This window comes from Alosa alosa, chromosome 7 (genome assembly GCF_017589495.1).
Source record: "Alosa alosa isolate M-15738 ecotype Scorff River chromosome 7, AALO_Geno_1.1, whole genome shotgun sequence".
NCBI lineage: Eukaryota > Metazoa > Chordata > Actinopteri > Clupeiformes > Clupeidae > Alosa > Alosa alosa.
The window spans coordinates 20,215,120-20,240,380 of record NC_063195.1 but is presented as its reverse complement, the minus strand read 5'-3'; the positions used below and the strand labels follow the sequence as shown (position 1 = coordinate 20,240,380).

At 42.7% G+C, this 25,261-nt stretch overlaps 4 protein-coding genes across 4 annotated transcripts in view; 1 reads left to right on the top strand and 3 right to left on the bottom strand.

Moving 5' to 3' along the window:
• On the top strand, positions 1-404 carry LOC125298291 (histone H2A-like; the record flags this gene model as incomplete). The annotated part of the gene is made up of 1 exon (XM_048248994.1): positions 1-404. A coding segment is annotated over one exon (357 nt), but the record flags the coding sequence as incomplete, so codon positions are not given.
• A 2,457-nt stretch (positions 405-2,861) lies between these two features.
• Positions 2,862-3,244, bottom strand: LOC125298179 (histone H2B-like). Its single transcript, XM_048248896.1, has one exon. The coding sequence runs from the start codon at positions 3,234-3,236 to the stop codon at positions 2,862-2,864; it is 375 nt and encodes a 124-aa protein (XP_048104853.1). The 5' UTR covers positions 3,237-3,244.
• Positions 3,245-5,187: 1,943 nt separating this feature from the next.
• The window catches only part of LOC125298155 (histone H3-like), a 781,614-nt gene continuing 761,540 nt past the window's right edge, over positions 5,188-25,261 (bottom strand). The window contains exon 3 of the mRNA XM_048248865.1: positions 5,188-5,499. Within this exon, the coding sequence (XP_048104822.1) occupies positions 5,188-5,499 (312 nt within the window). The remainder of the gene's footprint in view (positions 5,500-25,261) is intronic.
• Positions 13,154-25,261, bottom strand: part of LOC125298123 (polyunsaturated fatty acid lipoxygenase ALOX15B-like) — a 38,876-nt gene continuing 26,768 nt past the window's right edge. The window contains exons 12-13 of the mRNA XM_048248818.1: positions 17,284-17,454; positions 13,154-13,360 (exon numbers count right to left, since the gene is read on the bottom strand). Of these exons, the coding sequence (XP_048104775.1) occupies positions 13,181-13,360; positions 17,284-17,454 (351 nt within the window). The 3' untranslated portion in view covers positions 13,154-13,180. The remainder of the gene's footprint in view (positions 13,361-17,283; positions 17,455-25,261) is intronic.

Below are 25,261 nucleotides of genomic sequence, written 5' to 3'. Positions count from 1 at the left end.
AAAGGCAAGGCCAGAGCAAAGGCCAAGACTCGTTCATCCAGGGCTGGACTTCAGTTCCCCGTGGGCCGTGTGCATAGGCTGCTGCGTAAAGGCAACTATGCTCAGCGTGTCGGCGCCGGTGCACCGGTCTACTTGGCTGCTGTGCTCGAGTATCTGACTGCTGAAATCCTGGAGTTGGCTGGCAACGGTGCCCGTGACAACAAGAAGACCCGTATCATTCCCCGCCATTTGCAGCTGGCTGTGCGTAACGACGAAGAGTTGAACAAACTGCTTGGCGGAGTGACCATCGCTCAGGGTGGTGTGCTGCCCAACATCCAGGCTGTACTGCTACCCAAGAAGACTGAGAAGTCCAAGTAAACCTGCTCCTTCTAAGTCTCTGAAACAAAGGCTCTTTTAAGGGCCACCCAAATACCCATAAAAAAAATCATTCCAAGATGCCTTCGGCATTGACTTGTTTTTTATGACGTCAAAAATATTTACTCACACACCATACACATGTATAAAGCAGTTGAGGAAACCGACTCCCTTTTCCTGCCAATACCTGACCACCCTTGCCCCCACAAAATGTCAAGAAGTAGGCGGCCTATATGTCTGATAAGTCTGGTTGAAGAATGTAAACTATTTAATCATGTGGGCTGCGAGATGTTCCTGGGGCCTCGTAGTTCAAGGTGATGATGCAGTCTTGTAATTGCGCTATGTCAATGATGTATGAAAAATAAAGGATATCAGTAGTGGTAGTTTGGGGTTTACTGTTTATAAACAAGCAGTTGTTTGTAGGCTTTAACCAGAGACTTTCTAATGAGGAGACACATCACTCAAAAAATCCTCCATAGTATAGCGCGGGAATGATGCCAAAAACCTCCCTTCCTACCATCCGGTGGATCCATCAAACGTCATGTCAAACGCCTACCAGCACGTTCATTGCTTTATCATGCAACAACAAATGTGTAGCTACCTCTCCGGAGGTTTTGTTTTTGGTGCATTTTGTCTGTTTGTCTAAAATCTAAGACAGTAGAAAATTATGTTTAAATACTTAATTAAATTAAAAACATGATTTTCTACTGTCTTAGATTTTACTTTCACATTGCAAGTAACGCTTAACATGACCAATAGGGCTACAAATTGTGGTTAACTAGTGTCGACAGCATATTGCAGGTAGGCCTAGTTTTGAACATTGGAACTTCGTAGCCTAATCGTAGCCTATAGCCAAATTGAAATAAATGCGAATTTATGATAAGCCTGTCAGTTCGACTGGCGACCCACAGTTGGATAAGCAGTTACAGTCTGCATTGCTACATTGAGGGCTTCTCTGTCTGCTGATATTTTGCTCAAAGGTCCAGGCGGTCCACATATAGCCTTCATGCCATTTCAGCTGAAAACACTTTTCATTTGTTAGCCCACTTATAAACGTATCTTTATTAGTGTCAACATTACAGTATTTAGGCTATGTTAATCTCAAGCGCACTCTAAGAAATGGCCGTAGGTCTACTTTTACAGTACAGCACAGCAAAATCTATTCAAATTGCAGTCCGAGGGATATTGTCCATAAAACTTTGTTAAACTTAGCCTATAGGCTAGGATACATAATCACATATTTGGAGATTTGAAGTGAGCTCATATGCTTCCATAACGTATTGATGTAAGAAAGAGAAAATGTGGTAAGGCCAGCCTATGGCATTTCTCATATCTCGCGGATAATTGGTTATAGTCCTGTTTTGCCGATGGTTATTACGCATAATAGTTTAAGCAACAATAGCAATAGCTTTTCACTAATAACGACACAAATAGACTAATGAATGTTCATTTAATGAAGTTTCAACATTGTACAGTGTTCCTACATGTATTCATGTTCCAACACAAGCCTACATGTATCCATCATGTTCCAACAGAATAAGTACATGTTGCAACAATTCTGGGCACATGTTGGATACGTGTAAGTTCATGTAGGTATATGTAGGCTGCTTATAAAAAGGCAATTATTCTGATACATGTAAGTAAGGCGGGTGGTATGACGTTCGGTTGGTCGATCGGTTGGTTGATCAGATGGACGGTCGGAAGGTTTTAGGCACGATTCCCGCGCCATACCATAGAAATGCATGGGGCTAGTTTGTAACGCCGTTAGCCTACTACACATATCACACCCCTTCCTCGGCAAAACGTCGACATGTGAATACATTGAGCCAATCATATGGTGTGTTGTGAAGACATCGTGCCAATCATGTGTTGTGATCTCGCCGCTGGAGCAAGATTGGTGTCGTGAAGCCTTGCGCACGCGCATTTCTGCAGAAATGGATGCCCGACGAGTGCCCAAAAAGCGTTGCCATATGGCCGCCGAGTGGAGGGACTTGCCTAAAAGGACGTTGGTGTAGGTCATCTCCCCTTGACACGAATGTTAGACAGGGTTTCTCTATGACAGAGTTTTTTAAGGCCACACATATGAAGAAAAAATGTGTTTGCCATGGAGTTAAACTCAACATTTCGGTGTGTATATATAGTAAATACAATAGGTTGCAGTAAATACACAAATGACACCAGCACAACACAGCCGCAATCTTCCTTGACGCAGGACTTAACTGACGCAGCCGTGGAAAATGGCAAATAATAATAAAAAAGAACACAGCAAGTAAATTAAATTCAGTCCAGCAAACTAAATGGATTGTCCATATCTGGACCGAGAGGTGCAAAACACAAGTTTTGTTGGTTTCAATATTTGTTTTCAGAGCCTAAGCTTTATCGGGTAATTATTTCATTCAAATGATTGCAGTGTAATCAGTGTGGTATTGGATTTACTTTTCAAAGAGAACGTGGGTGGCTCTTAAAAGAGCCTTTAGATTAAAGCGCGTTTAGATTAAAATCTGGCTTTACTTGGAGCTGGTGTACTTGGTGACGGCCTTGGTTCCCTCGGACACGGCATGCTTGGCCAGCTCACCGGGAAGAAGCAGACGCACTGCGGTCTGGATCTCCCTAGAAGAGATGGTGGAGCGCTTGTTGTAGTGAGCCAAGCGGGAAGCCTCTCCAGCAATGCGCTCGAAGATGTCGTTCACGAAGGAGTTCATAATGCCCATGGCCTTGGAAGAGATACCGGTGTCAGGGTGGACCTGCTTCAAGACTTTGTACACGTAAATGGCGTAGCTCTCCTTCCTGCTCTTTCTGCGCTTCTTGCCACCCTTGCCGGCGGTCTTTGTCACGGCTTTCTTGGAGCCCTTCTTTGGCGCAGGCTTGGCTGGATCAGGCATGTTGACGTCTAGACTGTATGTTTGATAAATTGACTGTTCACTAGTTACCTGGTATATTACGTTTTATGCAAATAGAGGACTGCGTCACTTTACACACCTACAGCCAGAATTCTTTGTAATTTCCCTCCGAAATCAAATATCCAGACACGGTTGGTCGTTTTGAATCGAAGGGGGCAGAATCGACAAGGTTAGCACCATCCACAGATCGTCGGTTTACAGTAGACCACGCCCCCTTCTTTTGTTTCATGTCCCTCACTTTTCTTCTGAACGAAAGAAATCCTTCGAAATGTATGGCAAATACCAACTTCATACCAACTGCGCAAAAAACATTAAGCGTTACCTATCACAATTACAGTTATTCTCAGTCCCTTTGGGGCATTTCTCGAATTATGATTAACAATTTATTAATAAATCAACAAAACTAGCCTAAAAAAAAAAAAAAACTGTTCTGCATCGGGGAAAACCCAGGCTTCCCAAGAGCCAAGGCTTCTACAGCATTGTGCAAAGTAGGCCTAACAGTAAAACTTTCTATGCATCCTGACGTTCCTGTCTGTCAAGCCACGTGTATGCTTGACAGATTATGACATCAACTAAGTTGTTTAAGACTTTGTACAGGCCACACGCGACTTTTCAGCATGTACGCCCAGTGGCGTCGTTAGACCTGGGCATTCGGGGCTATAGCCCCGGATCTATGGGCCGTCAACAACAACAACAACAACAACAACAACAACAAAAACTCGAATCGTGAATGAAATAAATAGCCCCGTAGAAGAGACTTTTGTGTTTGTGTCCATTGTGTGCATTAACAGCAGCGCAAGAAAATCTGACGTGATCTGTGCAGGTTTAGAATCATTTGTTGCAAAATGTTGCAATTTCAATTTCGTGCTTCTACTAACTAGCCTTAGCGAAATAAGTGTACAGAAGGACAAATGGATATTAGAGCAGGGACAAGAAGTGGAAACTCACAGTGTGTCATCATCTCCCGCAACCCAGGAGACATTTCGATCAGCTCAGTTTAAATATATCGTGATTTACTATTGAATCACATGCAGTAAATATGGTAAACCTGACCTCGTTTGAGGGGGCTTCCAAGCAATGCATGTTGGGCTTGATTTTTACAGAATGGAACTTTTTCTTTGGGCAAAAGTTCGTGATAGCCTACACAACCCAAATGCATTGCTTTCAAGGCACCAATAGCCCATTAATGGAAGGGGATGACGTCCAAATGTTTATCCCGAGACAAACGCTCACACCTGTGCACTTGACAGAGGTGCATGACGATGTTTATTCTACAGGCTATTTTAATGTCATATTTTGGGTGTTGTATGTGGTGTACTTTGGCAGAAGAGACGTTCTCCTTACACGGTCTTTAAACATCAAAATATTCAGAATGCCGTGACGTGAGTCATTGCAATTGGCCTTCCTTTTCATTCTCAAAGTAGGTTAAAATTGCATGTTCATCAGCCCGATTTTCAAAATCTCTCGGGGGAGAAACCCCCGGACAAAAAGGTCTCTAAGTTCTGGGCTCTAGCCCCGAATGTTTTAAATAGTTAGCGACGCCCTGTAGCCTCTTTTCGTTTTGCTTTGTTTGTTTCTGCAGACGATTTTGTTTGATCATTTGTGGACCCTCTGATCCTATATACATATGATATTATAGCAACTGTTGTGGCGCTTCTTGGTGGTGTTGAAATGATTTTCAAATGAATACATGGCTCGCATAGCTATCATGGGATGAAGACTGCACTATAAGCGTTTCATGAGATGGCAATGCCTCGTCTTTAAAATCGTGTGACTACTTACTTGTTGCGATCAGGCAACTGCATGGAATTGGTTTGTGTATAGCTTTTTCAATATTCAAATTACCCTATACATACAGGAACACAAGCTTTTTATGGGAATCTGGGTGGCTCTTAAAAGAGCCTTTGAGTATTTAAGTCGAGAGATTTGATCTTTAACCACCAAAACCGTAAAGTGTACGACCCTGGCGTTTCAGAGCATAGACGACGTCCATGGCGGTCACAGTCTTTCTCTTGGCGTGCTCGGTGTAGGTGACGGCATCGCGAATCACGTTCTCCAGGAAAACTTTCAGCACACCACGGGTCTCCTCGTAGATGAGACCAGAGATCCGCTTCACACCACCACGGCGGGCCAGACGCCTAATTGCAGGCTTGGTGATCCCCTGGATGTTATCACGAAGAACTTTGCGGTGACGCTTTGCGCCTCCTTTTCCAAGACCTTTCCCTCCTTTGCCTCTGCCGGACATCTTTCAGATTTTTTGTGGCTGGCTGAGTTGTACGAATATGAAGTAATACTGGCTCGCAACTCGTACTTGTTTCCTCAGAGAGGACCTTGTTGAAAACTACTAAGCACTGCCCCTTTACGCCCCTGATCCACTAGCATGCGATGCGAACACCGCGACGCAGTATCCCTATTCATTTCTATGAGAAGCGAATTCCGCACCCGCATAGGACTCTGGGTATGCGGTGCGACGAGTGCTGTGGCTGCGGCGCGTCAAAAAGTTCAGCAATCCCCAACTTTATGCAAATGAATCCGTCCATCGCGAGGCGAGTATCCAATAGTAGAGCAAAACGCAGGGGAGGTCCATCATCACGTAGCCTAAACAAAACCTAATTTTCCGGTAGTGTGGTTACCGCCAACGTACAGAAACATGTCAGATGAGAAAAAATAATCATAGCAGGGTTTACATTTCCGTGTTTGTATGATGTGTGGCTAGAAACCTACATGGATAACTTCATGATTGAAATGTCTGCCCAAATTGCAAACTAATTTATAGATGTGACTTTCCCTAGGTAATTTCAAAATAGTGGAGGGAAACATTTTGTTTGGTTGTTTACTAGGCTACCTGCTCTTGCCCTGCCGTTACCACACATCTACAAAAGGGGACGCCCATCAAAGCGTCTTCATGGAGGGTAGCGTCATGATTTGGGGAATTCGCATCGCGTGCTAGTGGATCAGGGGCGTTACTCCCTCCTTTTCCTTTCATGCATGAAGTGTGCGCGTATGGCAAGCGATTTTAACATTTACCCGCTAAGTTTGACTATCTGGAATTAACATTGTAGATATCAACAACGTCTTTCTGACTAGTCGCAATTACATTTTGGATAGTTGGAATTGTCATTCAAGATATCTGTAACGTAATTGTGACTAGTCGAAACGTCAGATAGAGATATCTGTAATTTAGTTTTGACTAGGCAAAACTGAATTACAGATATCTGTCATCACGTCATTGAAAACAACATTCAACTTGTCACACATCTTAAATGGCAATTGCAGATATCTATGGCAAGCAATTTTAACATTTACCCGCTAGACTGGATATGTATTGCAGATATCTGTAATTCAGTTTTGCCTAGTCAAAACGAGCATTTTAGATATCCGCAATTGAATTCTTCCTATCCATAATTGTCATTTCAGATATCCACAAAGACATTCTTCCTAGGACAAATGACGCCACATTTGCCATTCATTTCTATGGGGTTTATCATTACGGATATCTACAATTCAGTTGCAGATATCCACTATGTAAATTACGGATATGTACAATTGAATTGTAGATATCTGTAATTCCAGTTATAGATATCTACAATTTGATTCTGACTAGTCATAACTCCAGTTGAAGATATCTTTAATTCACTTCAATTCAAGATATCTACATGTTCCTTTTCAGATATCTTGAATTAAGTTTTGACTAGTCAAAATGACATTGCAGATATCTCAAACTGGAGTTAGGGATAGTCATAATTTGATTGTAGATATCTATTATCAAGTTATAGATACCTTGAATGAGTTTTGATTAGAGATATCTGAAATTGGAGATATCTATAACTTTAATTCAAGATATCTATAATTACATTTTGACTAGGCAGAATGAGAGTTTTGACTAGGCAAAATGACGTTAGAGATATCTGTATTGCTATGCAAATTAGGCCCGCATCCCACTTCAGGCGGGAGAAGAGCGTGTTGTTGTTCAAATCATCAAATCACATAGCACCTGTTAACTGTTAACTTTGTAATTAGCCCTAATTAGCACCATGTCAGAGCAGCCAGAGGGCGAAGGAGTTTTTAATAGTCTTTTTAATGCTGCAGCCTATGCAAGACATCTTACCTGTGGGTGTCGTCTAACTAAAAAAATAGGGTGACAGCTTGTACCAAAACATGTCCGCAAAAGTCTTAACGGGAGCCCTTTTCAGAATTGGCCCCACTAGTACTACTAGCCGTGGCCTACTGGTTAGCGCTTTGGACTTCTAACCGGAGGGTTGCCGGTTCGAACCCCGACCAGTAGGCGCGGCTGAAGTGCCTTTGAGCAAGGCACCTAACCCCTCACTGCTCCCCGAGTGTCGCTGTTGTAGCAGGCAGCTCACTGTGCCAGTATTAGTGTGTGCTTCACCTCACTGTGTGCTCACGGTGTGCTGAGTGTGTTTCACTAATTCACAGATTGGGATAAATGCAGAGACCAAATTTCCCTCACGGGATCAAAAGAGTATATATACTTATACTTACTTAGGAGATTTTAATCACTGCTCACTGGACAAACCCCTCAGGAGCTTTAATCAGTACGTCTCCTGCCCCACCAGGAAAGACAGGATTCTGGACAAGTGTTATGGGCCCATAAAAAATGCATATACATCAATTCCATTACCCCCCCTCGGCTCAGCTGACCATAACTGTGTTCTTGGTTCCATCATATCGGACATGTCTTCAGAGGGGGAAGGTGACAACTAGAACCATCAAAGTGTGGTCAGAAGAGGCCACTCTCACACTCCAGGGCTGTCTGGACAGCACTGACTGGGAGGTGTTTATTGAATCCTCTAGAGACATTGATGAACTCTGATGTGGTCAGTTCCTGGATAACTCACTGTGAGGACATTGTTGTTCCTGTAAAGTCTGTTAAAACTTACCCAAATAGTAAACCTTGGGTGAGCACACACCTTAAAGTGCTACTAAATAAAAAGAATCAGGCTTTTAAACAGGGAAATTCTGCTGAGTTAATGTCTGTACATAAGGAAATTAAACGGGAAACTAGGAGAGCTAAATTATCCTATAAAAGAAAGCTAGAAGACAAGCTTAGCAGCAATAATATGGGTTCAGCATGGGACAGTATTAGGTCTTTGGTCGGTCTGACTGACAATGTGAAGAAAAGGGTCTCACTAGATGGGTTCACCTCAGATGTGGTTCTGGCACAAGAGCTAAACAAATTTTTACTCCAGATGTGCATTCCTTTAATAACGAAATAATGATGCTGAAAAATATAGCACTGGAATCTAAACATCAAGCTTCTCCTCCTTTTGATGTACATTCTGTTGTTAAAACTTTCAAACACTGCAAAAGAAGAACAAGTGCTGGTCCAGATAATATCAGTAGTCAAATACTTTCCAACTGTGCTGATCAATTAGGCCCTATTTTTAACTATATCTTTAATTTAACCTCGTCTTGGCAGAAGGTGCCTAACCTGTGGAAAATGTCTACTATAGTCCCTGTTGGCAAAACTAAACATCCCAAATCATTAAATGACTTCAGGCCTATAGCCCTGACTTCATTAGTTATGAAGTCATTCGAAAAAATTGATCAAAGCCAAACTGCTGAAAACTACTGAACACCTGATGGACCCACTGCAGTTCACATATAGGACCAAGAGAGGGGTTCAAGATGCCACCATAACTCTGTTGAATTACATCTATAAACACCAAAATCATGTTAGATTGATGTTTGTTGACTTCTCATCCGCCTTCAATACTATTCAGCCACACCTACTAATCCAGAGACTAAGGGATAACTTTGGTCTGGAAGGTAGTATTGTTGGCTGGATTTTCTTACATTGAGGACACAAAGAGTCAGAGTAAATGGCCATTTCTCTGATCTATCTAACATCTACTGGCTCACCTCAAGGGTGCGTTCTCCCTCACCTGCTGTACATAATGTACACAAATGATTGCCGTAGCAATTTTGAAAACAGTCATATATTGAAGTTTGCAGATGACACAGTTATAGTGAGCCTGTTAAATAGCACGGAAACATCGCATGGTCCTGTGGTTGATTACTTTTTAAAATGGTGTCAGGAATCTTTTTTATCCTTAAATGTTTTAAAGACAAAGGACATGTGCATTGATTTTAGAAGTGTGCAGCCTTTTCCGGATATCATAGTGATTGATGGTCAGACAGTCGAATCTGTAGAGTCTTATAAGTACTTAGGCACTTTTCTTGACAAGCTGACATTTGAGAAAAATACTGACTATCTATAAGAAAAGCCAGCAGAGTCTTTCTTGTCTTCGAAAACTCTCCAAATTCCAGGTTGACTCTACCCTGATGATGTTTTATCGTTCTTTTATTGAGTCTGTTATTATGTTCTCCTTTATTTGTTGGTTTCAGTCCTTGAGGGTAAAGGAGAGGAACCTGCTGAACAAGGCTGTTAGTAGCAAAATTATTGGGCTTGGACAAGAAACTTTACAGGATCTCTACAACAAACAGCTATTTAAGAAAGCAAACTCTGTCTTGTCTGACTGTTCTCATCCTCTACATCAACAGTTTCAGTTTCTACCATCAGGTTCATTGCTCAGACTCCCAGTTGCTAAAACAAATTCAAATTCAGATTCAAACACTCCTTTGTTCCTTCTGCTGTCTCCCTTCTAAACACTAGGAGGAAAAGGTAGTTTACTCACCTATGACAATGATGTGCATGCACCATGTTATTTATTATATTATGTGTATTTATGTATTTTTTGTAATGATGTGTGCTCGTACTGCTGCAAAACTAATTGCCCCACTGGGGGACAAATAAAGGCATTACATTAGTACCATCTTTGTCCATATAAGTTTCCTCCACAGTATGTCCTCTCAACACACAGGCTTGTCCCCTCTGTTCTATGTCCCCTCACCATTATGTTCCCTCTGTCCTATGTCCCCTCACCATTATGTTCTCTCTGTTCTATCCCCTCACCATTATGTTCCCTCTGTCCTATGTCCCCTCACCATTATGTTCCCTCTGTCCTATGTCCCCTCACCATTATATTCCCTCTGTCCTATGTTTCCCACCATTATGTTCTACCATTATGTTCCCTCTGTCCTATGTCCCTATGTCCCCTCACCATTATGTTCTCTCCTGTTCTTATGTCCCCCTCACCATTATGTTCCCTCTGTCCTATGTCCCCTCACCATTATGTTATCTTTGTTCTTCTATGTCCCCTCACCATTATGTTCCCTGTCCTGTCCTTCCTCATGTTTGTTCCTCTGTTCTATGTCCCCTCACCATTATGTTCTCTCTGTTCTATGTCCCCTCACCATTATGTTCCCTCTGTCCTATGTCCCCTCACCATTATATTCCCTCTGTCCTATGTTTCCTCACCATTATGTTCTCTCTGTTCTGTCCCCTCACCATTATGTTCCCTCTGTCCTATGTTCCCTCTGTTCTATGTCCCCTCACCATTATGTTCTCTCTGTTCTATGTCCCCTCATCATCATGTTCCCTCTGTCCTATGTTTCCTCCACAGCATGTCCCCTAAACATTATGTCCCCTCTGTCCTATGTTCCCCTCAACACTATGTCCCCCTCTGTCCTATGTCCCCTCTGTCCTATGTTCCCCAAAACACTATGGCTCTGTTAGAAACGGAAGGCAGTGGTTCGCTGCCTCGAGAGAGAGTTGTCTTACTAGACATGACTTTGTGGAATGAGCGTAGCACTCTAGAATCTCCGGTTAGTAAACACAGGAACGTTAAAATAAACTACCATAGGCTAATGGTAGAAAGTAACTAACAGTGGTTCCAGCTGTTGTTTTACTCTCTTCCGCTGTTATGATCCTTCTCCGTTTGGCAAATCAACATTTGCCACTATGGACTACAGACAGAGACTTTCTAATGAGGAGGCAGAGCACTCAAAAAATCCTCCATAAAAATGCATGAGGTTAGTTTGTAACGCCAATATGGCAGTTGTCTACACATATCCCACTAGCCTGGCCTCGGCCTGCCTACGTACTGTTTCCAGGCTGATATCCCACCCCTTCCGCAGCAAAACGTCAACATGTGAATATATTGAGCCAATCATGTGGTGTGTTGTGAAGACATTGCGTCAATCATGTGGTGTGATCTCCACGCTGGAGCTAGGTTGGTACCAGGGGCGGAGTGGGGCACTAAAATCCACCGGGAAAATACTGACTGCACCGGCCCACCCTTCATAAATTCCAGCATTGAATATGAACATATGTTTTTGTATAAATCAAAGAAAAGGCATTGTATAGGCTACATTTGGAGAAAGGAACTATGGATAGTGCTAATTGGTGTGTCCCCTCTGACCTACATCCCTTACGTCTTATGTTTCCTCCGCAGTGCGTCCCCTCTGACCTACGTCCCTTACGTCTTATGTTTCCTCCGCAGTGTGTCCCCTCTGACCTACGTCCCCTTACGTCTTATGTTTCCTCCGCAGTGTGTCCCCTCTGACCTACGTCCCTTACGTCTTATGTTTCCTCCGCAGTGTGTCCCCTCTGACCTACGTCCCTTACGTCTTATGTTTCCTCCGCAGTGTGTCCCCTCTGATGTTCTTTCAACATTATGTTCCCTCCATCCTGTTCCTTCAGTCCCTTACATCCTATGCTCCCTCCACCCCAAAGTTCCTTCAACATTAAGGGCCCCATCCTAACATTCTAAAGTGCATCGTCACTCGTCAAAAGTCTATTCAAATTTAGTAGGATGTCCAGTTCACATTGGGAGGGGTTTTGTTATCAAAGTCAAAGTCTGCTTTATTGTCAATTTCTTCACATGTCAAGACATACAAAGAGATCGAAATTACGTTTCCCACTATCCCACGGTGGAGACAAGACACATTTTACCAATTAGGTCCACAGACAAACATAACATTCAAGTAAACATGGAGCGCATGGCGCAAACGTGGAGCGCATGGCGCAACAAGGTGTTCCTAGCTTTTTTAAATCAGTCATATGGGTGTGTTTGGGGCGTAACATCATTTAAACCAATGAATGAATGGGATCTGTCATTCCCTTTAACGGTGCAAAGTGCGATATGTCAAATAAATGCATCTGTATTTTGGCATTCAACGGCGCATTTGAAGGAGGCTGCTTGCGAGACCGTATGAAATAGTCATTCTTAAACCATGCTTTACTAAAACCTAGCATAGCCTTCACGCATTTGCACTCGTCTATTATTTGAACTCATTGGCAAAGTGAAACTAACTTCACCAAGGTGTCAGTCAATGAAGAAAGTTATATGCAGTTACAGTTATATGCAGTTACTTTCACTATTGACTGACAATGGGTTACCATGGAAAACATACAGTAGGCTGGAAAAAGCAACACTTACCCTAATATTGCTCAAATGACTGAATAAAACAACATTTATCCTGCAGAGGAGTTGCTTATATCTTGTGACAGTGAGTCTTCAGCTGTGCTCCATACGGGTCTCTCGCCTCTCCTCTAATGGTGATGATGTTGAATAACTACTCATCATGAGATGTACAGTATTTCGTAATATATTTATTCTAATTATGTTTCCCATTGTAATTGTGCAATTTGTAATGCTTTGCATGGACGTGCGCTGGTGTGCGTTCATGAATGATAGAAGGATGGTGCGTGGACCTGCCAATATGACTGTTGACATGCGCTCTTAAAATAGCATATGAACAACTCACCATTGACTTCTGACCAGGTTTAGGTGGTGTACGATAGCTTTTTTAGACAACGCGCCAGGCCCCTTCCTAGGTTGTTAATTGCCACACCCCTGGGCGCAATGTTTAAAAAATAAAAAAACTGAGTAATCTAAAAGTAATCAAACAGTTACCCAGTTTGAAATTACCCACAATATGATAATAAATCATTATAAGAATTGCCATACCCAATATCTATGTAATTCAATTTATTTATTTATTTTTTTTTTTGCACAATGTGACAACTCCTCCACAAAAAGCAGAATGCAAAGTATTCTTCAGATGGCAATGCTGTTGTCCACATTTGTGGGGTTCAGAAAAATGTAGGGCAGCTCAAGCTCAGCATTCCTCTTCTCAATGTGGTGTTTCAGCTTCTCCAGGTCCTTATTAAAGTGCTTCATGAACTTGTGTGGAACATCACCCACAAACCATTGCTCAGGGAATTTACCCAGGGGATACTATGGACAAAGTTAAATAGCATCAGAGGTATGTTTGGCCTGCAGTCATTGTGATTACTTGTGAAATATTTGAAAACACTCTTAAATAAACACTTCTACAATAATAAATAAATTAGGGCCACACATGAAGAAAAAAAATATTTTTTCCATGACGAGATTAAACTCTACATTTCGAGAATAAAGTTGAAATATCATGTTGACTTTAATCTTGACGTGTCAACATTATTCTCAAAATGTTGAGTTTAAAGTTAGAGAGAACGACTGCTCGGGACGATTGAAAGGGAGGACGAATGAAACATTGCAGTTTTCTTCAAGTGCAACAATGATTAGACATAGGCCTATATCATGTGAACAAAACATAGAACATATTAACCTCCACTGCTCAGCCAAATACTTTCCTGTTAGGTCCTTATCACAGAGTTACAGGCGATAAATGCGATAGTCAAAAGTAAACTTCATTAGCGGTTTATTTATTGTAGGCTATTATTAAAGAGTGTTGTTCATCTAAAGGTTCAACTTCATGCTTGCACTAGACTAGGCATACTAAGTGCTCTCCCCAATCCTAGACTTTCACATTGCTTGTTTGTTTGTAATGGATGCAAAACAGCCTATTGCTGGAGGGACGAATAAAGCAGTCCTCCCGACCAGGCAACCCCATGTATTCTACATGCACACGCACACAGGCATAAATAAAGTAGGCTATGGACACATATTCCCTCACGGGATCAAAAGAGTATATATACTTAGGCCTATACATATCTGTGTTAGCCTATACAGTATTTATTGCTGGTGAGACATGGAGAAGCAGTTTTAGAAAAATTAGTTTTGCCATGTTAACCTATGGAGAGTGACGGACTGTGGGTCATGAAGGGCAGTTATTTCGATGTGCGGTGGCCTTACGTAAAACAGACTGAAATAACATTTTGTATAGAAACATTATATCATTGGATCCATGTATTTTTCTAGCTATATAAATGGCATAGTGCATGGTATTCCATAACAGCGATGAGATACAGCGCTTCACGATGACGGCAAGTAGCCTACCTAGTTAACAAACAAGACTCAATCTGAATATATGCAATCTATCTGAAATAACACCTATGAAGCCTATTATTATGGTTGTCAAAGGTCCCCCTTTGGTGGGTATGTAGCCCCACTGGACTTTTACGGAAAAATTAAGTTTCGTCCCCGGGGGCCACTCCCCCCCCGGTGCTGGGCCCCCCGAACCGCAAAAAAAGCAGTTTTTCCAAATTTTATGTGTATGATTGACCTGGCATTCTCTGGGGGTATGCCAAGTTTTGTAGAATTTCATCCATGGGGGGGGTCTAAAAAAAATTAGGTTATGTGTACATTTAGTGACTGTATGTGTGCACCGCCATCTACAGGCCAATGAGTGTACATACATACATACATACATATACACATGCACACAGGCACGCACATACTATCGGTATTAGAACGGCCGATACATAATTACAAATTATAGGATTAAAAGAAAGCCAAATATTCATCATCATCATCATCATCATCATCATGGCTGCATTTCCAGTATTGGCGATACGTAGTTTGTCCACTAGATGGCGCATCGTTGCAGTGAGACGTTTGTAATTTTGTTGGAAGTTAAAAGTGGGTTGGAAAAACAATGGACGCTTCCTACAAGGACTGTAGTTTACCGCAGAGAACGGCTAATAAGGATAGGACGATGTTCACATGAAATGTAATTCCCATTTCTTCTTAAAGCCAAAATAAATTTGAGGATGTTTATTGGACATGCTTGGTTTTTACTGCAGGTAGGTTAATCTTATAATCTCAATAAGGACCTAGGTACAATAATGTTACCGTTAGCGTTGGTTGAGTGATGGAGGCCAATTTGATTGATTGCATTTGTAGAAAACTTTAAATGCGGTTTTACCAAGCAAATTGATAGCAGCACTGTAAATGTATCTTCCGACTGTCATTTGTTGCACGTGCTACAAAAATCATTTTGTGCAATGGAAGATTTACCAACGTTACACCGGTCTGATACAGTTTTGCCTATACATGCGAGACTGAGGCGCCTGTTTATTTGTTTTAATTAAGTGCAGGGGGTGTGAGACGGAATCGATGTGCTTTGATTCCAGCTTGGTATTTGTAGTCTGTAAAATTAAAAAGCACGTGTGTGTGAAGTATCCAAACAATGACACCTTCATTTCATTATGGCTGCTTTAGCAACACACCTTAAGCTACTGTGTAGTGGGTCCTATTTAGAAGTGGCTACTTCATTCGCACTTTCCTTGACTCATGGAGCTGCGTGAATTTTATTACAACTTTTCGCCATGATACGGCAGTTTAAGTCCGCTTGATACTGTAAGGCTTAAGCCATTGGTTTCCAAAGGAGATTTTATTTGTGTCGCCAGCAAAGCCCATTGACAATTTATGTTGTAAATAGGCCTACCTTATAAGCCTACCTGTAGCTTAGGGAAGCTAACAGCTTTCTATTAGCATCTAGTTTGTTAGTTACAGTTTTGTCATAACTCCCTGATGCATTTTTGCATTTAGAATAGCCAGAGCGTGGATATCTCAATCTGAAAATTAAACAATATCGGGTGCCTATGGACTAGGCTGGGTGAACCCAGCCTGATCTGCCCGCTATTTATTTTTTGATTTCTTAAAAGATTGAGCTTGGTCTGGTGAAAGCCAGACTAGCCATGGACCTCAGTTACACAATGCAAGGGAACATGAATCAGCCTATATTTGCACGAACAATAACGGACAACAGCTCTTCAACTTTGGCCCGTTAAAATGTGTATAAACAGTCGAGCGACGCATTTCATCAAGGCCCATTTGGACATGTCAGTTATTTGCACCACTGGTTAGATGTAAAACAGCATTTCGTTTCAGACTACTGTTACTTAATTTGTGCATTAACAATAACGTTTCAGACTACTGTTACTTAATTTGTGCATTGACAATAAAGGATCACGTGAACTAAAGATGACTAAAATCTTATGTAGAATAACATTCACAAAAAATCCATCCAAAAATGACCTTTGTTTTTGATAGCTGTTGAAAACGGCATGGAACTGACAGAGATGTTTTTGTTTATTAATAAATAAATAAATAAATAAATAAATAAATACAAACATTATGCTGATACCTTTTGCTTTTCCCAAATACAATGTAGCCTACAGGTGTAAGTGACCTTTCATCAATCCAGTTGCAATGGATGAACTGTGATGAACTGCCCTACTTGTGATTGTTTAGAGATTTTAAAGGTTTTATAACAATGCTACAACTTATTTGGCTATTCTACAATCTATTCACCTTTTCAGTGCCAGTAGGCTACTTTCTGTGCAGCCGCACACACAGACACAGGCATGCCAAACAAGCATACACAAAAGTTTCAAGAGTGGGGGATGGAGCAAAAGATGGAGACAAATTGAAATGTGATTTATTTTCGCGAAACGGATGTACAGGACTGAGCGGCGGTCATATGTTGTACCGCTATGCGGTACATCTAGTTCATGTCACATATTGTGTGTTAGTGTAGGCTACATAGCTTAAACTGTAGGCTATGTTTAAACTGTATTTCGAGTTTAATGTCGGCATGTCGAGATTAAAGTAGATATGATATTTCAACTTTATTCTCGAAATGTAGTTTAATGTCGACATGTCTACTTTAAAGTCAACATGTCGAGTTTTTCTTCATGTGTGGCCCTAATACTCCGTCGTACACTTCAGCTATACACAGTCATTATGTAAATAAACCAAAGGGCAGATAGTAGGCTAATTTTCATAATTGTAACCTAAACACAAAGGTGAATACGGACCCATTGCTAGGCTACATTGTAGGTAGGCCTACAAACGTGCTTTCAAACAATAGCATTACTGAACTATCATACCTAGTCAGATGTAGTTGTGTGATCTAGTACAAAGAGACTCACGTGGTCTGAAGAATCTTTGCTAAGGAGCTTCAGGATGGACATTATGTTCACAGTCGTTCCCTTGTCAGGCAGGGTCTCCATGATGGTGTCCTCCGTGGTCTGGCCTTTCTCCTTGGGAGGGGGCTTTCTCAGCGCACTAGGGAAGTTGGGCATCCAGCCGCCAAAGTCAAACTGGGGGGAATTTGACATAAGAACGTTAGACGCACTACAAAAGAACGGCATCATATTTCAGTCTTGTTGTTAAATTACCTGTCCGCTATTGACCGACGCATGCTGGGCTGACGCAGTGAAAATCACCATGGTGACAAACTTAATGAGATCTGTCACTGTGTTAAAAGACTGTGGTATTCCTGAAAAAGGAGAGGGAAACAGCATTTAAATAATGTTGAACAAAATATCACGGAGAACCCATGCCTCTTTATTGATGCAGTCAGCGATTGTGCAGGAAGTTGTGTTTATTTATGTTTAAGTTTATATTTACAATTAGTAGTAGACACTTTTTTTCAAAACAACATACACTATATTTTAACCAAGGACTAAACACCATGCAGAGATGTAGCTCACCCCTCCCATAAGCAGAGGCGGACAGAGTAGGCCTACACAGCTTCATTACTTGAGTAAAAGTACAGATACCCTTTGCTAAATTTTACTCAAGTACAAGTAAAAGTACAACAGTCAGATGTCTACTTAAGTAAAAGTACTAAAGTACTTGTTTTTAAAAGTACAAGTGTAGCCTACATTTTCTAAATATTGCATTACTACTGCCACAGTGCTTACATTTATGTACAGAAACGTCCTACATGAAGTTGTGTTGATGTAAAAGGAATTGAAAGTAAAATCAAGTCATTTTCATCTTTTTACCATGTTGCCAGGGATGGGCAGTATTTCTAATACATGTATTTAAAATACCTATTTCAAATACGAAATACTATTTTGTAATTGAAACACTTGAAGCTAAAACTATCATTAACTTGTTCAGAAAATTTAAATAGTCTGGCGAGGTGGGGCCACGGGTTGGCACATTCCCGGGATGGACCTGCTGCGTCTTCATCCATTGTTTCGTCTCTTATCTATGTAACGCCCTTTACCTGTAGTTTCACTTAAGGTAAAGGCCTGAGTTCTGTTACGGTGGATCTCTCCTTACTTTTTTGTGTCACTACTTTTAACGCTTAGTTAAATCAAATTTCCAAGTATGACCATTTCTGAACAATTAATAAATATCCCCTCATCAAGACAAATACCACAGTTTTAATGCCAAATGCTGTTAATTTATTTCTACTAACAAAGGTAAGGATATGGGAAAGTTATAAATAACAATAAATATATAAATGTGAAATATAAATGCTGTATGTTTAACAATGAATATATAAATTATGTATAGCTAATGTACAATCAGTTGCCAACTGACTAGATAGTATGAATAATACCAGGATATAAAAACAATCAATAAATACAATATAAAACCTGTGGCTTGGATCGAACTTGACCAGCAAGTGTAATAGATGTAAACACACTTCTGTAAAATATCTTTTAGCACAGCCGGAGTTAGAAGGTTTATTTTATAAATAACACAATATGATTAAGCAAGGTTAGGTTTAGAAGTACCACAGTATGATTAAATAAGTATAATGCTAGAAATATTAAAGTATGAATTGATAGGCTAAGTTTAGGTTTAGAAGAACTGCAGTATGATTAAATAAGTATATACGTTTAAAATATTAAAGTATGAATTGATAGGCTAAGTTTAGGTTTAGAAGAACTGCAGTATGATTAAATAGGTTTATGGTTAGAAATAGTGAAGTATGAATAGATAGCCTAAGTTTAGGTTTAGAAACACTAAAGTATGAGTAATAGTATAAATACTATATTAAACGACCCATAAGGTTGTCAATTCAATGCTAAACCCTTAGCCTGGCTTAAGGCCAGACAACGGCAACCAATTTGAACATCACATAAGACAACAACAATGTGGGCCCACACATACACTCTCTCTTTTACACACACACACAATACCGCACGGTATCGAGGAGTTATCGTTGCAGGCCTGTGTGGTTTAGCTTGTGCTCGGTGAGGCTACAAACAGACTAGCAGCTTCACTCAGCTGAGCCTGAAAACAAAAGGGTTCTGATACCTCCAACAGCGATAGCTCACGCCAGCAATGAGGCTCCACAGACCGAGGCAGTGACAGTACAGCAGCGGGGAAAACATCCAATCAAGAGGGGAGTGAGAGCGAGGCGTCCAGCGTTGCCAGAGGAGGTATAAGGCACACGGTAGCCTAAACCGCTATCTGGTTTTCCTTCACCGTCGTCGGCGCACAGCAGACACTTAACCGAACTCGTTAACTGGCTAGCTTACTTAGCTTGCTAGCAAGGCCACTTATCTCACACACGACTATAGCCATTAACTGATGAGACTTTTGTCTGTACACTATTACAAGCAAACTCATTACACACAGTTCCCGAATAGACAACTGGCATACCAAAACAAAATAGCTTATTTACAAAATTATCTCTCACATCTGGATCCTTTCACCTGTAGTCAGCCTGACTACGCGTTACTCCCAGCGTAGTATTATTTCAGCGGCTTCGTGCACTCCTCAAAAAACCCGGGGACCCCTGTATGAACTGTGATTGGCTGTAAGGCAGTCTTAATGTTCTATGGGTTAGAGTGCCTACAAATAAACTCTTGAAAGTTCTCAACAACTATTATATTGAATGTAGTTTTACATATTTAAGTATTAGCATATTTATTAACTTATCTATTTATCTATTTAACTTTATATCCTAATATTTATTTTCCCTGTGGGTTACACCCTCCCCCTTCTGAAGGTCTAGATGTCCCCATCAGACTCTAATTAACACCCTCTTAGGGAGGACTGTAATGACTTGGCCTAAGCCTGTAGCTAGGTAAGTCTTAATTTAGTTATGTCTGACCATCTTGGATAACCATATCCCTATGGATAACAGTTAATTACTTTTTCTGAAGGCATGCCCAGTGTATCATAACTAAGCCGGGTCACAGGCTTAACTGTTCGCTTGGATGCACGTGTCCTTAGGACTTCATCATCTGAAGCACAGGAAGTGAGGGATTCTCCCCAATCTGGATCTGTGTCTGCCACAGCATCAGCAGCTGAAGGGTCATCTCCAAGATCACCCAAGGAATGGCTTTTCAAGTTCTGTCTGCCCAATGAAACGTCACTGTCATTCTCATCTTCAGATTCTACCTCACTCATATCCTCTTCACGTTCCTCAGCGCTGTCCCCATTGACAGTTGCCCTGTATCGGGAAGGGCTTACATGGGGATGTAGAGGAGGGTCAAGGTAGGTTGGGTCATCATAGTCTGAGCTGGTTTCATCAGCGCTTGACGCCTGCACAGGGCCAGATGGGGTCACTGATCGGTTTTGTCTGTTTCTTGTATGCCTCCTGAAGGCTCGAGTGTCCGGTCACAGAGGTACATTTTCAGGGTCCTGGGACCCGGGCATTCGAATCAAGTGCCCAATTGGCAACAGATGGTCACGGTGCAAGGTTTTAACTGCACCCTGACCTTTCTCTGGCTTAACATTGTAAACAGGAAGGTTGGGCATCCTACCGACAACTACATAAGGGGTGGACTTCCAACGGTCTTTAAGTTTATGCTTGCCAGTAAGTCCAAGGTTGTGCACCAGTACTCTGTCCCCTATTTCCAGTGGCTGGCACTTCACTCTCTGATCAATCCGAGCTTTGTTTCGCTGATGATTCTTGTCAGCTGCTTGAGTGGCAAGCTGGTATGCCTGCTCTAAACTTTTTTTAATTTCCGCAACATAGCGAGAGTGACTGACTTCCTCCTCTGCAGCTACAGTGCCAAAACACAAGTCCACTGGTAAACGGGCCTCCCTACCAAACATCAGGAAATAGGGCGAGTAGCCGGTAGCATCATTCTGGGTGCAGTTATAAGCATGTACCAGGTGGCTGATGTGCTGACTCCATTTCTGTTTCTGAGAGGGGTCAAGGGTTCCAAGCATGGATAGGAGAGTCCGATTGAAACGTTCTGGTTGGGGATCGCCTTGTGGATGGTAGGGTGACGTCCGTGACTTCCTTATACCCAACAAGGATAGGAGTTCTTTGATCAGTTTACTCTCAAAATCCCGCCCCTGATCAGAATGTATTCTGGCAGGTAAACCATAATGAACAAAGTATTGTTCACACAGGACCTTTGCCACTGTGGGGGCTCTCTGGTCTTTTGTGGGGTATGCTTGGGCATAACGGGTGAAGTGATCTGTAACCACTAAGACATTGGCTATGCCTCTTGAGTCAGGTTCAATTGACAGAAAGTCTATACAGACAAGGTCTAATGGGCCAGTGCTGGTGATCTGAGTCAAAGGGGCAGCTCTTTGTGGCAAACTTTTCCTAGAGACGCATCTCCCACATGTCTTTACATACTGCTCAATGTCAGATTTCATCCTTGGCCAGTAGAATCGGTCTTTGATCAGCTCTGCAGTTCGTTCTACCCCAAGGTGTCCAGACTCATCATGAAGGGACTTCAACACCATTGAACAATATACTTCTGGTAAAACCAGCTGGGTGCGTTCTTTTCCTGAGGAACTCATGGTCACCCTCTGAAGCAGGCCTCCTTTCAGAACTAACTTGCTACTCTCTCTCAGCAGCAAAGCAACACTGGAGTTGGGACTGTTTCTTGACAATGACTGCAACTCGTCCTGCTCAATTCCCTGCTTAACCAACCCAATGGTGGGATCACTGTCTTGGGCCAACTGTAACTGTACTGTACTAAATTGTTCCAGTGGAGCAGCCACGAAAGCAGTAGGAAACGTGTACACATCAGGGCCGGTTGTGGACATACCCAGTAGCTGGTCACCTGGGCTGTTGGAGCATGGGTATACATTGGTAGGACTGCAGATGGCTTTAACACTTGAGTGTGGTATCTTTGTCCACTCCTGTGATGTCTCTGTTGCATGCTGTCTTGACAGAAGGTCAGCATCTGTGTTCTGTCTTCCAGGTCTATACTCAATGTTGAACTTATATGTAGCAAGGGCAGCAAGCCAGCGGTGACCAGTGGCATTGACCTTAGCGGTGGTCAGCACATAAGTCAAGGGATTGTTATCAGTCCTGACTGTGAACTGTGCGCCATATAAGTAGTCGTGGAATTTATCTACAACGGCCCATTTGAGGGCCAGAAACTCCAACTGGTGAACTGGATAGCGTTGTTCGGACGGGCTAAGCTTCCTGCTTGCAAAAGCAACCGGTCTCATTCCCTCTGGATGCTGTTGGTTCAGGACAGCTCCCACTCCACTCAGGCTGGCATCAACGTGCAGGATATATGGTTTGTTGGGATCTGCAAAGGCCAACACTGGAGCATCGGTAAGGCAGCAAATGATCTTCTGAAAAGCTTCCGTACAAAAGGAGGTCCATCGAGCACCAAAAGGTCTGACTCTTTGAAGTATGGCTTGCCTGCTTGTCTTTTCTTTCCATGTTGGACTGGCGGATATCCTTTTGTGAGCTCAGTCAAAGGCCTCACTATAGCAGAGTAATTAGCTATGAACCTACGGTAGTACCCACAAAACCCAAGAAATGATCTAAGTGACTTAAGGTCAGTGGGTTGCTTCCAGTGTTTGACAACTTCCACCTTATCTGGATCAGTGGCTACGCCGGCCTCGGAGACAATGTGGCCCACGTATTTGACTTGGGGCTGACAGAACTGAGACTTGTCAATGGAGACCTTTAGACCCACTTCTTCCAGTCGGTCAAGCACTTTCATAAGTCGTTCCTCGTGCTCTTCAAGGGTTCTGCCAAAAACTATGATGTCATCCAGATACACCACCACCTGAAGGAGATGCATATCGCCAACTGCTTTCTCCATCAGTCTCTGAAATGTTGCAGGAGCTCCCGTTATTCCCTGGGGCATTCGTTGGAACTCGTAAAACCCCAGAGGACAAATGAAAGCTGTTTTCTCCTTATCCTCTTCAGCCATAGCTATCTGATAATAGCCACTCCGAAGGTCCAGGACTGAAAACCATCGACTTCCGGACATGCAATCCAAGGCATCATCAATTCGAGGCATAGTATACTGATCTGGGACAGTGCGGCTGTTCAGTGTGCGATAGTCAATGCACATCCTTACGTTTCCATTCTTTTTTCTGGCTATGACAATTGGCGAGGCATAAGGGCTGCGTGACTCTCGGATTACCCCGGCAGCCAAAAGTTCTTGGAGATGGCGGCGTATATCATCAATGTCTGCAGGCGCTATACGCCGGGACCGCTCTCTGAATGGCCGGGAGTCGTTCAGACGGATATGGTGCTCAACTCCCTTGGCCAGTCCCATGTCCCATTCATTGAGTGAGAAAACGTTCCTTTTCTTTGATAACTTCTGCTTAAGTCTACTTTTCCAGGATTCCGGGAGAGGAGATGCACCAAAGTCAAAAAGGTTGGGGTCCACGGCTGATTGGTGATGGCCATCTGGTCTTGGTACTGTTGCAGTGTCCGCTGTGTAAAGGTGAGCAACCACTGTGCCTGCAGGGACTGTTGTTTTCCTCTCCGACTCATTGTGCAGTAACATGTTGAGGCTGCTGGAGTTGATATCGGATGCAGTGAGTATCACAGGTTTCACTAACAGACCAGCAGGGAGGGTAAGCATTTCTGTTGCTTCTGCAACCAGTATGTCATTGGACTTAAAGTTTGTTTTATGAACTTTACAGGAAACCCACTGTTCACCCTTGGGAGTAATGGTAAGAGGGCCAGGACCTATCCATTTGACTTCTCCGACAGCGTCAGGAATTGGTGCCAACCCAAGCTCAGCCTTGACTTGAGTTAGAATTCGCATGGACTGAGGGGACTGTGTCTCACTGATCTCATGGCATAACTCTGCTAGACGTCGAAAAAGGTTGGCGTTGGTGCCTATGATGGGGACTTGAGATGGACTTCTTAGTTCAGGACAGACCAGGGCCAAGACAGACACAGGTCCTTTCACTTCAGAGAGACTCTTGGGGAACTCCATGTCAAGAACGACATAACCCTTGTATGGATAACTGGACTCACTCAAGCCCCATATTGACAATCCGGAGATGGGCTGGATCGGAATGTGACTCAAGTGCTGGGAGAACCAGTTTTCAAACACAATGGTGACCTGCGATCCACTGTCAAGCAGGGCAGGACAGGTGTGCCCACCAACTGTGATTTGTATGGTGGATGAAAAGCCAACTAGCCCATCTGGAATAGAGCTGCCTGGTTTCTGGCTGTCCACATTATGACACACTGGTCGGCAGCGGTGCACAGAGGCATCCAATGTGCCGTCTTTTGGCCCCCGCAGGTTATTCACGGTGCGAAGTAACTTCTGCACCACAACAGAGAGATTCTCGGGCTTGGTGCAGTTAGTTGCTTTGTGGCCATCTTCCCCACATCTGTAGCAGAAGAAGTGGTCAGGACGCTTACTAGGTGGTTGTGTGCTTGCCCCAGGCCGGCCACGGGTGACTTCATTTCTCTGAGGTGGTTGCCACCTACTCCCTCTAGGTAGGGCATTCGACTGGTTCACAGACAGAGCATTCAACTGGGACTGCAATATTTGCACCTGGTTCTTCAGACTATTCACTTCTTCGTCTCTTGCATCAGTGTGTGTGTTCGGTTTCACCACCCGGGCACACTCTGCAATCTTAGGCACTGGTGGGTGTTTAGAGATGCCGTCCCCTAACTTGGACTTCAACTCTTTGAACTCCTCTCTCAGCTCTCTCAACCCTCTGCTTTCAGATGTACTATCATCAGTACAGACTGTGCGAACGTGAGGTCGACGCACAACAGGGTTCAGCTTCTGTTTTGTGGCCTCATATTCCTCTTCTTCTCGGAGTTCATTCAGCAGTTGTAAAAAGGAAGGAGGATCTGTCTTTCTCTCTCTCAGACGAAGATGAAGAATCATGAGCTCAGATTCAGTCGAGCCTCTAATCAGCTGTTCTACTCTAGCTTTGTTGGCAGAGCTAGCAGGAAGACCCCCTCTC

Bases quoted from the DNA above. Each gene is read 5' to 3' on its own strand.
- LOC125298179 (XM_048248896.1), bottom strand. From the start codon at position 3,236: ATGCCTGATCCAGCCAAGCCTGCGCCAAAGAAGGGCTCCAAGAAAGCC.